The sequence below is a fragment of the Ochotona princeps genome, chromosome 6, assembly GCF_030435755.1.
Source record: "Ochotona princeps isolate mOchPri1 chromosome 6, mOchPri1.hap1, whole genome shotgun sequence".
In the NCBI taxonomy this organism is placed as follows: Eukaryota; Metazoa; Chordata; class Mammalia; order Lagomorpha; family Ochotonidae; genus Ochotona; species Ochotona princeps.
The window spans coordinates 43,860,661-43,875,769 of NC_080837.1; the positions used below are offsets into that span (position 1 = coordinate 43,860,661).

The window sequence follows — 15,109 nt, forward strand, 5'->3', positions numbered from 1 at the left end:
AACTGAATTTTTTTGTCATACAAGTCATTTTAAAAATTACTTAGATAGGGCCCGGCGGCGTGGTCTAGCAGCTAGAGTCCTCGCCTTGAAAGCCCCGGGATCCCATATGCGCGCCGGTTCTAATCCCGGCAGCTCCACTTCCCATCCAGCTCCCTGCTTGTGGCCTGGGGGGGCAGTTGGGGACGGCCCGATGCTTTGGGACCCTGCACCCGCGTGGGAGACCCGGAAGAGTTTCCAGGTTCCCGGCATCGGATCGGCGCGCATCAGCCCGTTGCGGCTCACTTGGGGAGTGAATCATCGGACGGAAGATCTTCCTTTCTGTCTCTCCTCCTCTGTGTATATCTGGCTGTGGTAAAATGAATAAATCTTTAAAAAAAAAATTACTTAGATATAGTACCTACTAATTCCCTGTTTGGAAAGCTGGGCAAATTTACTGCACTTACGTGCACAGCCATCCCCTGTCCTTTCTACCCTCTTCTGTCTGTGCTATAAAATCCTTCCTAACAGTCACATTCTGTTCTAGAACCACTATTCCTAAAATTGTTTACCTCAGTTTGTATTTAAATTACTCGCTGCATAACCAATCCTTTGGACCATGACTTTCTCATTCCTAACGTTTTTTTATTTTATCTTCTGACTGACTGCATTTATCATTAAGCAGTCTGCATATATTTTGAATATCATCCTTGACTTTTATATGTGAACCATTTCCATGGTATAAAATTACTGACTCAGGGCCAGCATTGTGGGATTTCAGGCTAAGATACTATCTGAAGTGCTTGTACACAGGAGCAGGAAGCCTCTGGCCCACAGACCCACAATATCATGTGGTCTGACCCTAAAAAGAAAACTGCAGTTGGGACTCAAATTTAAGTAAGTCTATTACATGCTGATTTTTTAAAATATATATATTTTACTTGAAAGTCCAGGAGCAGCTTCTGGGTCTCCCATATGGGTGCCGGGGCCCAATGACTTGGGCTATCCTCCCCTGCTTTCCCAGGTCATCCCAGGGAGCTGGATGGGAAGTGAAACAGTTGGGACTCAAATGGTGCCCACATGGATGGCAGCACCTCAGGTGGAGGAATAAGTTACTGTCAGGTGTGCAACCCCCTAACATGCTAATCTTTAAGTTGATAATTTTGTATGACCTATGTAATCAATATCCACATGACCCTTGGCAAAAATTATGTTCCCCACCCCTGCAAGAACACTGGTCAGAAAATTGGCCAGTTTATTCCTCTTATTCTTTCTCTTTTTTTCTACCTCCTTCTCTACGTTTCAAACAAGTTTTTTTAAAGAAAAGCAAATATTTTTCAAAATTCTTGGGTCTTAATTTTTTCCCTTTACACATGTGTAGGTGTTATTTCTTTATATTCTGACAAGTTCTGGACAGAAACATTTTTCCACACGAGCGCAGCTTGCAGTAGGAGTGGAAGAATGGGCTATTCTTATGCCTCTTTCTTTAGTATTGAAGTTCCACACTGCAACATATGTCCTAGAAATCATCTGTCCCCTATACTACTTCTCAGAGCCTAATGTGTCCCTTGATCTTCAGGATTGGCTCGTCTATTATTATATGAAAGCTTCGTTTTGTCACACAGGTAGTATTTTTTTCTTATGTGATATTCGGAAAGAACAATTATGTGTATTTGGTGAGTTTTCCTTATTACACAATGTCTCATTTTCTCTCTAGGGACTTTCAGTTGGTTGTTCTTTTCTGTTTAGCATTTATGAGTTTTTCCTTCATGTTACGCTTCTGCTTTTGTTTATTTTCCACTAAAGCATAAGAAAGAATTTATCTGCATTTTTCCAGGTAATCCTTCAATCTATGTTTCTGCTATTATTTCTTGGTTTCTGGGAACACTGAATGGAGATGGAGAAGTGTGTGTGCGCTGAAGGAGAATGATTGGAGAAGGAGTATCAGGCAGCTTCCCACCTGAGAAGCTGGCTCAGGACTGGTTCTTTCTCACTAAGTATGTAGTGTCTTTAGCCCTGGCAATCTACACTCAGACTCTGATGTGCTTCCTCAGCAACAGCCCCCAGTGGCTGGCCGGGGCAAGGCATGAGTGAAGTTCTTGGTGCATCCTGTAGTCACAGGTCTTTTGCTTAGAGCTTTATGTGTGCTTAGAGAATTTGAGGCAGCAGCTACAAAACAAGCTACTTCCCACTCCTCTATCCATGTAGCTTCTCATGGTTTCTACTGACCAGGAGTCCACGGTCTAGGAATAGTAGCTGCATGTCTAGTCTTCTCTGTTTTGTGCCCCCTGCCACCTTGCAGTGTGGGAGCTGACCCTACATATGGATTGTCCTCCAGGTCTCCCATGGCCTGCTCAAATTTAATCCTCATGATTTCAAGCAAAAATGCATCTTTTGGCCCCAAATATTTGCCGTTTTGACTTCCAAAATATCTTCACTCACTTCTAGGTCTGAATAGTGTGTTTTGGTTTCTGCGTCTTAGCTTGCTTTGGTCCATACTTTCTGGTTTGAAGTCATCACAATACTCTATACCAGCATAGATCTTGATTTCCTCCCAATTTCACTCTTAGTTCCTACTTTATAAAGGAAAGTGCAGTGAAGTCGCCACTTCTCTACACCTTTCAGTGAATGTCTGTACAATTGGAAGGAAATCACTCAGTATTTCATTTGGCTATTCCTGGAGAGTGCAACAAAGATCCCAGAACGCCTTTGTGATGGGGTTGCCTGTGGGGTGGGGGTGGGGGATGTCTTTGACACAGAGAAGAGACATTTCTCTTGGAATGTTTCCTATGGAAAGGACACTGAGAATGTCATTGACAAGTGATATGTTCAAAAACAAAATTTCCAAGAAAGATAAAGGCTTTTGTGCATTTGATCATGTAGATTATTTTTTAAAACAAGTTTGGGGGATTTTTTTTTTACTATTTTACTTGAAAATCAGAATTATAGAGTGTGGTGGGAGAAATAGAGGTAGATCTTTCATCTACTGGCTCATTTACCAAGTGGCTGCCAGCAGCCAGAGCCTAGCAGGTCTGAAGCTGGGAACCATATGTTGATTCTGAGTCTCCCAAAGGCCTTGAACCAGCCTCTGCTGCTTTTGCAAGCCATTAGCAGGGAGCAGGATCATAAGTGGAGCAGCCAGGGCTCAAACCAGCACCCATACGAGATGCTATTGCAGCATGCAGTGGCTTAGTAAACTTTACCAAGCATGGAGATACTTTATGTTCTCTAATTTGGAGATACTTTGATAAGTGAAAGACTATTTGATGAGGTTTACTCAAGAAAGGGGAATTTGGAACTTGATTATATGACTGAGTCTCATTTCCATTTGAAATGGGAAAGCAGTTTCCTTTGCATGCTGTAAAGATAATTGTTTCTTCCATCTTGCCTGGTTCTCTTGAACGATTTTTTCTGCTCAGGCATTGCACATGTTCCCCGAAGCGCTGAGGTTAGTAGTACTGCTACATAGAACATGATCTGCTTCTTTCCCTGCCATGCTCTCTGCCTCTCTGCTGTGTGTTATTACTTCTCTTAAACATCCTATGGAATGTACTGGAAGAAACTCATAAAATTGTAAGCTTTATTTTTATTTCTATGATAACTTCATCTTCGCCTGTATCCATGACAGAAATTTGAGAGTTGAAATATCCAGACACCAGGAAATAAAGGATCCAAAAGGAAAAGGCTGATACTTGTCAAATTAGAAGTGACAAATACTGAAATATGTATTGAACCCACTTCAGTCTGTTGCTGCTAATCAAATGCCTATTATGTTTAAAGCATTGTACCTCATAGCAAGAACTGGAGGGGAGAAGAAAGTAAGGATGCCCATGTACAGCGATTAGCTCTTCAAGTACATCTTCCTGGATTCTTGGCCCACACTCACAGTGCCCCCTGGGGACTGCTAATGGTCAGAGAAGCCTTGTTAGGAGGGTCTTTGCCCAGCTGAGTCCCCCCTTGGGCCTGGAGACCAGGGTTACTCCTTCTGGTATATTGCAGCCAGAGCATTAATTGGCAGTTGGGGCTTCACTTTTTCAGAACTGTTCCAATAGCTAGTGAGCTGTTGTTTATCTCCCTTGGCTAGGCAGCTAATTAACATCACTGTGCTCCAGATGAGAAAATGCCTTGTTGTGGAGCTTGTTGAGGCTAAGATATGTCAGTAATTAATATCAGAGAGTACAGGGCTATGTCCCTTGCGTGAGTTCAGCATAGAGTGCCAAGGTCTATCAACTGTCTTTGGCTCCCAAAGGCTTGCCTTTGTGGCTAACTTTCCACAAACCCACTTTTGGGAACTCATGACTTAAACTTTGGACAAATAGAGAAAAATAGCGGACCAAATTAGCACCAGGGCAGTTGAGGGATATCTGTTCCTTGGATGCATTTCCTTGTGCCAACTGAAAGTTATGAACAGATTTGTAATCATATCCCTTGTGAACCCTCATTTTCACACAGATTTGCATGCATTAATGCTCTTTCTAAGGCATTTCTTTCTCCTTCACAACTAAATCCATGTTTCCTTCTTGGGAGCAAGACATATTTGACATAGTGACTAAGATGTGCTTGAAACATTTACAGCCAATATGGATGTGGCTGGGTTGAGTTCCTAGTTTGTTTTTTGTCCAGCTTGCTGCTGACACACAGCCTGAGAAACAGCTGGTGATGGCACGAGTACCTGGGTCCCTGCCAACCACATGAGAGGTCCAGATTGAATTCTAGTCTCTGGGGTTTACCTTTACCCACCCATGGCTGTTGGAGGTGGCATTTGGAAGTGAGCCATCTGATGGAAGATCTCTTCCTCTTACTCTCTCTCTCTATTCAAATAAAGGGGGAAAAAAAGCTACAAGAAAGAAAATACTGCATTTCTCCTGATTAGCCTCTATGATTGGAGGAGGAAGTTGAACACTTAACCGAGAAACAGAAAGGTCTCTTATGAATCTTCAGATTTGGTCTACAGAGGCCCCAGCCTCCCTAAGTTCTTAAAGAGGGTATTGGCAAATGAGATCTGAAGTTACAATTGACCTCTTGTCTATCACTGTGCTTGGTTCATGTGAGGAAACCTGGAAACAACAGGTGCCGAGAAGGAAAATGATAGGGGTAAAAGGTCTAGTAGAGCCCCTTCTTAGATGGAAATGGCGTCTCCATGAATCAATGGTCTTAACCCCAGGCTCTTCCCACTGGTGCACCTGAAGTGAGCCCCAAGACACAATCATATTTGTTTTAAATAAGAGCTGCTGCTATGCTCAGCAATAGACCTGGTAGGGGAATTTCAATAAAATAAAACCACCTAAATGTCAAGGTTGAGGATCTGTTAGTCTGCCTGTTGTTGCTTGCTGGGGGCTGATTTTCTAGTTATTCCCTTGCATTCTTCATAACCAAATAAGCTGTCAACTGGTTTCCTGAAATTAAACCTAAGTAGCAGCTAAGGAATAAAACCTATGTATATTACTTGTCCTTTAAAAGATCACTGTTTCATAAGTTTGTTGATTTATATGAAGAATTGATAGGTTTTCCAAAAAATATACATCTTTCTACCAACTAACCCACCTGTCCCCTCCTTCCTGCCTCTGGTATAGCAGTCTCATTTTGCATCCGAAATGGAGTAGTTCCATACAGTATAATTCTCTCAGGAATAGTCTTAATTCAGTAATGTTTTCAAAGCCAGTTACAGTCATGTTTATCACCCAAATCAAATACGCCTGTTTCTATACATTAAAAGAAACTTATAGAGTGGCTCTAATCTTTTGATTAGTCCTAAGTATATTATTTTTTCTCCATTATTATTTGATAGTTTCATAGGTTCTGGGGTTTCCCTTAATCCCCTCCCCAAGCCCCTTCCCTCACACTGATTTCCCCTATATTATTACAATAGTATACTTCTTCATAAACAGACATAAGTCCATCATTGCGGGTATGGACAATAGCAGAGAGTTCACCATCCTGTTGTCAAGATATATTCAACAGTTTCATTGGGAGTCTATCTTTGATCTGGAAGTAGAGATGCACACTGCATAATATCCTCACATCTCAATATGATCATCTCCGTCACACAGTTACTATACAATTCGTTTAAAGTAACACCACAATACAAAATCAACAGGATGAAAAATAGAAACTTAAAACACCATGAAGTTAATAGCATGTTACTGAATGACTAATGTGTCACTGAAGAAATGAAAAAGGAAATCAAGAGCCTTCTTGAAGAAAATGATGCTACAGTATGACCTATGAGTCAGTGAAGAATGCAATATAAGAAAAAATATCAATCTGTGAGATACAGTTTCTGCTGTTATTTGTTGGTGATATGTATCTCCTGTAGGCAACAAATATATGGGCTTTGTTTTTTGATCCAGTCTACTAATCCATTTACAGTCAAGGCTAATATAAGTGAGTGGTAATTTGGTCCTGTCATTTAGCAATGGGTTGTTCATTGTTTGATTTAGTCTTCTGTTTTTATTTTACTGGCATGTTCTTCACATTTGAACTTGATTTTGGTGGGTGTTATTCCCTTTATCAAGAGAACATTTTAAAGTATTGTAGGGCAGGTCTGGAAGAGGCATTTTCTTTGAACTTTTATTTGCTTTGGAAGAATTTTATTTCATTTTCGAAAACAAACGAAAGCTTTGCTGGGTATGTTATCCTGGACTGACAGTTTTTTTCCTGAAGAATCTGGAATATGTGGCTCCATTCTCTTCTTGCCTGTAGAGTTTCCTATGAGAGATCAGCTGTGAATTTAATTGCTATTACTGTATATATCAATTGACTTGTTTCACATTCACATTTAAGGATCTTTTCCTTACATCTGATTGACAAGAGCTTGATTATCATGTGTTGTGGTGAAGATCACTGTACAAAATGGCATCTGATGGGCCACTTCTGGATCTGCTGGCTGTTAGGCCTGAAGGATACCCACACCTATTTTGGGTGGAACCTGTAGAATGCCATGTTGTTGCAATTCACTGAATCGGAAATGAGTTTGTTCCCACCTTAGTACGTACACAGTCCCGTTCCAAAGCCTTTGCCTCCCTTCACAAAATGGCACCCGATTCGTCTCTGGTGGAAGTCTGGGTTATGAAATCTACCCTATTCCTGCACTGCCTGTAAGGTATACTGCTCTGTCTCTGCTCCTGGTCAAATCAAACAGAACAGCAGGATAGGTAGTTCTTTGTCTGGATTCACCTCCTGAGTTTCCAGTGAACTCCCCTTCCCACCTAGCTTCTGTTTGAGCTGTGGCCCCTGGTGGAGCTCAGTTCACCACTTGCTGACTGCCACTGTGATATCTGTTCACTGCAACACCACATGATTGCCTTCACTGCTTTCTTGTGTTTGTCAGTCTCTACATGCCCCTCTGCTGTCGGCCTGTCCTCTCCTATTTCCTGGAACGTGCCCTCTCTGCTTCACCTTGGCTAATGATTCAGCTTGGCTATTGGTTGAGTATGTCCTTACCCGATTTCACCATCTTGATTCTCTCCTAAGTATATTATTTTATCCCAATACTTGAGGGTTCCTAACAGAATATGGTTCTGTATTTTCTCTGCACTCACTGAGCAAACATTTTATCCATGTTGAGAGCAAAGGTTAACATTATGTGCTTTATCAAAAATATTAATAATGGTTTCTCCAAGTTATTTTTCCTATGGTAAATGTTCATTATCTACCTTCAGAAAATCAGTACTTAACATTTTGGATTCTTGGTGCTGCTGAACTTTTTGGTGATGTCACAGGGAGGGGTGATTAACACAAAGTCTTGAGTACAGATCTCAGTAATGAGTCCTGGGAAATGACTGCCTTGCTGTTGGGACAGAATTGGGCAGTGTTGGGTGACCTCTTGGTTTCCATCTGCTCTAGCTAATACCTGTGTCTGTGATGGTTCTGTAATATCCCCTAAGGCTCGGCCAACACCTCAACTCTCAACAATTATATTCAAATGTGTAAACTGGCACTGGAACTCAATTTGAGTTGATCAGTCATGAAGGAAGGTAAAATGAGACAAAAAGGCTGGAACATTGCAAACCTCTTCTTGTTCATCATTACAGATCTATTGCCTCTATGTTCCACTTGTTATTTTTGTATGAACTAGACAAGAACTCAGATTGGTTTATTTCTTTAAGAAGCCCCTTTGGGGAGAACTGACATCACATGTATAATGCACAGGTCAAGTTTATAGTCTGTTACATAATACCAGTGAGTAACTAAGATAATGCTGATGGAAACATTACCTGGTTTCTCATTCAACATAAATTGAGCAATGTTATCTCCCATACAGGGTCCTTGTACTCAGCGCTGTCACTGTGTTGTCTCTTTAATAGAAAAAACATATTCCCAAAGCAAAGCCTAGATCTGGAAAGTGGAAGTACTGTTTCCATCCTTCCTCTGCCTTGACCAGACAGTGGTGACATTCCATTCCTTTCATTTGCAGTTTTTAGTTAGGCTGCCAGAAAACACAAGTTCTCTTAGTGGGAGAACTCAGAGTGCTGGGCATTTTGTTTTTGTCTGCTTATTTCACAGAAAGACTTAAAAGCCAGAACTTAGTCTACATGGAATGCTAAAATTCATGGAAGTAGAGAACAAATAGGTATTAGAGGTTTATTTTTTAATCAAGCATTGTGTTTTAGAATCTGCTTCCATTATAAGGCATGATTGTTATGCATGTCTTGTTGGTGATTTATCCTACTAACCCCTAATCCCTGTAGTGGACACAGGCTTTATCTGTAGCAAAGAATAGACACGGAACAGTTACACAGAAGAGCCCAAAACATGGAGTTTCAATCTCAACTTGTTCTCAGATATGCTGGGGGAGAGGAGCAGAGTTCTACAATATATTATGTGCCTCAGGCAGCTGAGAACTGGATTCTAAGTAGTGTGACCATGGTGAACTATTTACTAGTGCCTCGAGAAAAATGGGGGTGAGGCAGAGTGCGTGCAGCCTTGCCGAACCCAGAGACGTCAACGGGATTGACCTGGGCAGAAGGGGATTGAAACTCCTGGGACAGGGGTCTGCGCCTGCCGTACAAGAAGCAGCATGTAGATGGTCACCGCTTCTAAATGAACGTCTCTTTCCAGGCAACGTCCTGCCCTTGGAGAATGTCTGGCTTCTCTGGCTGCCGCCATACCCGTGGCCTTCCTGGAGCCTACTCTTAACTGCTACAATCCTCTCTCAGTCTTCAACACTAAGACCCCCAGGGAAAGGTCTAGTAAGTATTTTGCCACGGGGAGTGTCAGCCCATTCCTGTGCAGAGAGCAGTCAGGAAGCCTGTGGGGTGGGAAGTAGCAGCCTTGCAGCACTGTTTCACTTGGTCTTGGAGGGGCTGGAAGGTCAGGGGTAGCAGCTGGGCTGTACATCTCATCCTACTGGAGGAAGAAATGTGGTCTCCTCTTTTGCCATTCTAAGATATCTCCATCTCTGCATTCTTCCTGCACACTTGCGGATGTGACTACTTTTTTTAGTCCTTCTCCAGAGTAGCATTAGAAGGAGCACGTTCACACCAATAAGCTAATTATTAACCTAATTGTCCTCTGCAAGTCCAAGGACAAGCTTTTCTTCTCAGGATGCTGACCACATAATTTCCATCTTTGGAGACGGTAAGATATAGAAAAGGCATTCAAACTATGTAAGAAATAGAATTTCTTTAGGTTAAAATTTTCTTATTTTTGAGATAGCATGTTTAACTTATTATCAAAGGCTTACTGCTCTAATAAAGAAGGAGTTGAACAAATAAAATAAAAAGCCCTTAGTTTAGCAGGAAAGTAGGCAAGGGCTGTAAACAATAATCAAATGAACAGACATTTCACTTCATTCACATTAAGTGAATTTTAGTCATAAACTCATTAAAACTATAGTAATGGATAGTTCTTAATATGTTCAATAAAAACTTGAAGTTTGGCAAAATGCTGTAGTTGCAGTAAAACTGACACATACAGCCATTTCTTGTAAAAATATAAATTCTCCAAGAATGATTGGCCCATAACCATGGATGGATATAGGACAAATTTGGCCTCCTGCCTATCTTCGATAATAAAATTTTCCTGGTCACAACTGTACTCACGTTTAGCACCACACTAGCAGAATCCAATAGAGGCAACAACAACTGGCTTACAGTGCCTAAACTGTTTATACGCTGGCCCTTTACAGAAAGTGTAGCCACTATAAATTAGTACAACCTAGAATTAAAAGCCAAGTTGTAAATTTGTAAATCTCTTTCTAGAAGGTGGAAGGTAGGTCCTTCATAGCAGGAACAATGTGATCCTGCTTAAGGGAAATGGAAGGGAAAAAAGGAGCTTCCAGTAAGCTTGGATTCCAGCTAGAAGGAAGTATAACAATCCCATGCGACCTGGAGTAAAATTACCAAACCATTAAAACTAATCAGTGTTACAGAAAATGTAAAACTATAATAAACCAGAGTGAGCACTGGCATAACAGTTAAGATATGGAACTCTCCTATTCCATATCAGAGTACCTGCACTGGAATCCCAGTTCCAATTCCAATTCTGGCTTATTGTGAAGGTGTGTCCTGGGGGCAGCAAGTGATGGTCTAACTGCTTGGATCCCTGCCATCCATATGGGAAGCTAAGATTGTCTTCAAGGTCTTTGGCTGTGGCCTGGCCAAGCCTGGGTGGAGAGTTGGGCTGGGGTTGGGGAAGAGGCTGTTATAGGCCTTGAGGTCTAAAAGTTTTCTCTTCCCTTTCACCTCCTCCTCCTCCTCTTCTGTATCTTCTCTCTTTCAAATAAGTGAAAAATAAATTTGAAAAATAATTTCAAAGTAGAATTATCTTACTCAGAATCAATATTTTTATACTTTTTTTAGAATTCATTTTTCTACCTGCAATGCAGAATTAAAGACAGAGAGCACTCCTGTATACGCTCATCCATTCCCCAAGCAGCCACAGTAGCCAGGGCTGAGCCGGGCCACAGCCACAAGCTGGAAGCATCATCTGGGCCTTGCATGTGTGTGTCAGGGAACCAAGCACTCAAGTCAGCATCTTTGCTTTTCCTAGGCCATCATCAGGGAGGTGAGTCAGATGTGAAGCGCAAACTGGTGCACCCAAATGGGATGCCAGTGTTGCAGCTGGCAGCATTATCTGCTATACCAGAATGACAGTCTCCCTCCCACCTTGTTTTTAACTAAGAAATTTATTTGAAAATCGGAGAGACAAACAAAAATCTTCTGTATCCTGATTTCACTCCTCAAATGCCCACAATAGCTAGTGCTGAGCCAGTCCAAAACCAAGAGCCCAAATCTTAATGCAGGTGTCTTACATTGGTGGCAGAAACCCAAGTGCTTAAGCCCTCATCTGCTGCCTTGAGGGAAACTGGAGTTGGAAACGAAAGCAGGATTCAAACCTAGACACTCAGAGATGGAATGTAGGTGTCCCAGTCACAGTCTCTACTGCATCACACACCTGCCCCAGAGTCAATATTCTCTTAAAATACTGACATAAAGAACCAGTAGGTAGGGTAGCTGCGCTTCAGCCATTCCCTTTACTTAAAGTCCCACTTCTCAAACTCCCATGAGATCCTAAGGGAGAAAGTTAGATGAAAGAATAATTTCCTCATCACCACTGTTCATTTCATCCAAAAATACCAACCTATGAAAGTTTTGTTCCCACTTGCTTCTCATTACTTCACATGAGGCTCACATTACCCCAGAAATGATCACCTAGCTACTTACGTAAGCCTTCTAGTAAAATTCTTTACTGAGCTATAATTTCAGTGGAAACTAGTGCTCACAGAGCTGATCAAGAGAGAAACATCCCCCAGCATGCCTCCTTTCTGATGTCTCATTGATGTCTGAAAGCTAACCTTTCTCTGGCCCCACCACCCCAAGGCTTGTTGCACCCTTACTCCCATTAGAGATGAGCGGAAAATGCATTTTTGACCTTGTTGTTTGCTGCACACTGATGATTCCAAATGAACCAGAGAATCTGCTTCTAACATCAGAGCTAAGCAACAGAACAGGCTTACGTGAGAAATGACTGAGAAATGAATGTGGCATCTGCAGGGAAAAAAAAAAAAAACACCAACCCAAGTGTTGTTCCCCAACTCCGAAGAGAAATGGAGCACAGTTGTAATCATTGTGGGTGCTCATGTTTATTCTGCTCGCATTGTGACTTGAGAAACCACAGAGCCTAAAAAAAGACATCCTGCTAATCTTCTTTCCAGTTGGCGGAGGTTCTAGAACAGGGCCATATGTGGATGAGATAAAGAGGATGAGAAAATTTTGATTGACGTTGAGAGGAAAAAGAATGACTCTCCCATTGTTCTCCTTCTCAAGGGTCATTTGAAAAGTGTTCTTTCTCATTTCCTGTAATTTTCCCATGATCTACTAAGATATTCATAAATAGAAAATACATGACATACTCCAAAGGAAGAAGAGACAAGTTTGTGATTAAAGATGATAGAGTCCTTCATTCCTCTGTGACACACTGTGGAATTCAATGTCCAAGTCCCCCTCAGTTCATATTTTTCATTAGTAGATTAATCATTAATAAAATGAGTGCTAACTGGAAATGTAGTGTATGTATGAACATGAATTCTTAGATAATCTGGCTTCTTCACAGGATGACTTACAGCTTAGTGGATTTTAAGAAGGTAGACTCCATTCACAGAAAACTGGGTGGCCTGAGGGATAGAAGAGGAGGAAATGTGTGTAGGGTGGTGAATGATGTGAGCTTGTGGCTCAGAAGTACAGAATGCAGAACTGATGGATCATGGCTTCAGTCTACTTGTCCTTTCAGATGTTTATCACTGGTCCTTTACCAACAGAAATATTAATATATCCAGTGCACTGTAAGAACCTGGAGCATTTCCTTACCCCTCTGAAGACTTTAAGATGAAAAGAAGGTTTACTACTCTTAAGCACCAGTTGTTCAAAACAAGATAACTCCTTTAGGATGTGTGACAGTAGTCTATTAACCAGAATGTTGGGTTGGCTAAAAATGTCCCATCACCAGACAGTTCACTGTCCTTCCATACTTTATTGAAATAGAGATCCAACTCTGCTGCAGGTTGGATCCACTAGGTGGGTACTGATTTAGAATCTGACCCACTGGCCTTGGAACTCCAGACCGCCCTAGAGTAATTCAGCAGGCTTGTTGTTCATTGAGCCCCTCCCCTGGGATTTTTAAATTTCATTTAGATCTAGAATGGGCCTGAGAATTGGTATTTGTAACAAGTTTCCAAAGTAATGCTGCTGCTCTAGTGGGGAGATCTCACTATTGATCTAAAAGGTGAAAAGATATTGTGTCCTAATGATTACCCCATAACAGTCTTATGTCCTGTTCTATGGGAAGTAGCAGATGAGGGTGTTTTTTTTTTTTTTCTTAAGTAGCTAACTCACACCTCATTGTCATTATTTTGTGGCATTTGAAACACAAGATACCTTCTGAATTCCAAGTGTTTGTTCCATTCAAGGACCAATTACTGTATATATAAATAACTTTTAAAGGTCATTGTAATGACTCCAGAGCAGCAACCTCCAGCAACTCTGTATTTTTCTTAGACTGGGAAAAATGCTTCCATCGTGATGTATCCTCTGCATGACATTTAAACATGCTCATACACACCTGAGCTTTCTCATTTGTAGTCTCATAGCAAACAATCACAAACTTCAGTTGCGTCTAAAGCAGTTGATAATGTTCATGGTCACAGTTTCAGAGTAGGAAGTTTGACTTCTCTGCTTTTATGTATTTATTCTGAAATATCCATGTAAAATTATTTTGGTTGTGCAGCTCTTTCTGGATTCTCAGGTTGTTGTTATTTTGTTTATTTTGTTGAAATGTACAGGATATGTTCATTCCCCATAAGTGACGAGTGCGGACAATGACCAAGCCAAAGTAAGCATGGGGCAGAGGAGAGAAGGTGGCAGCCATTGCTTATGAATCACCATGCCTCTGTTCTTCCTGTGTTCTTTTGGTCAGTTCTGGGAATGCCAGACACAGTGGAAGAGATGTGCCCTGACATCCCCCAGCTGGACGGCCTGATGAAGGAAATCAATGACCTGGCTGAGTCAGGGGCACGCTACACAGAGATGCCCCATGTGATTGAGGTGATCTTGCCCATGCTATGCAACTACCTGTCCTACTGGTGGGAGCGGGGCCCTGAGAACCTGCACACAAGTACAGGACCCTGCTGCAGCAAGGTCACCTCCGAACATCTCAGCCTCATCCTGGGCAACATCTTGAAAATCATCAACAACAACCTGGGCATCGACGAGGCCTCCTGGATGAAGCGCATCGCAGGTACCAGTGCGTTTCCCCTCTGTCCCTAGCTTAAGAATCATGGAGTTTGACTTCTCCTGTTAGTTCAGAGATGATTCTAAGCAAGTTCTATTCTATCATTACACTTTACTCCTCTGCTCATCTCAGTTGCTTAACAGTAAAAAGAACCAATGTGCTTACCTGTAGAACCAATGTGTTTACCTGTAGAACTTCCTGAAGTTCCACCCTATTCTGCTAATCCAAACCCCTAAGAGTGCCAGAAAACCCTTTAAAATGTATTCCAGTAGATTCCCAGCGATTATTGTTTTGGGTACTTAACAACCCCGTTTGCTCTCACAGTAATAATTGCCCATAATTTTCTTGGTAAACAGTCTTGTGTGTTTCCCAAATATATAAACTCACACATATCAAGATGGCACTGGAAATTGCATTAAGGAACTGAACTCCACACGTGTGTTTCACTTTATGCCTCCCGGGTCATATCTTAATGTAGGCTCAGAGTAGCAGCAGCTGTTTTTGTTTTCTTTTGCTTCCCTCTAAAACTTTGTGTATGTTGCCAGCGCATTTTCAGCTCCTAAAATAAACTCAAGAAAGGACAGGCTTAGAAAATGAATAACCGTATTTTCCCAGTTAGGAAACCATGAATATTTAGTGTCCTCTCTGTCAAACATGAGTGTCTGGAGACAAGATGCTAAGGCAAAGTCATGGCATTTGATGGATTTACACTTTAGTTGTTGAAGTCCACCAGCAAGTATTCTCCACATCATTTCCTGAACCATAAAATACAGTGCCAAGAGAGAGCTATTAGCCCAGCACTGGGTACTTACCTTCCTGGACAAGTGACTGGATCTCCTACCTGGACCAGGGAAGAAAAGTCCCTGCCCCCCTCATTTGATCCCATCCAAAATGAACTGTGATT

At 41.6% G+C, this 15,109-nt stretch overlaps 1 protein-coding gene across 1 annotated transcript in view; it reads left to right on the forward strand.

Annotated features, from left to right (window-relative positions):
• Positions 1 to 15,109, forward strand: part of RYR3 (ryanodine receptor 3) — a 602,723-nt gene that overhangs the window by 528,310 nt on the left and 59,304 nt on the right. The window contains exons 66-67 of the mRNA XM_058666116.1: positions 9,037 to 9,167; positions 13,891 to 14,211. Coding sequence (XP_058522099.1) covers positions 9,037 to 9,167; positions 13,891 to 14,211 — 452 coding nt within the window. The remainder of the gene's footprint in view (positions 1 to 9,036; positions 9,168 to 13,890; positions 14,212 to 15,109) is intronic.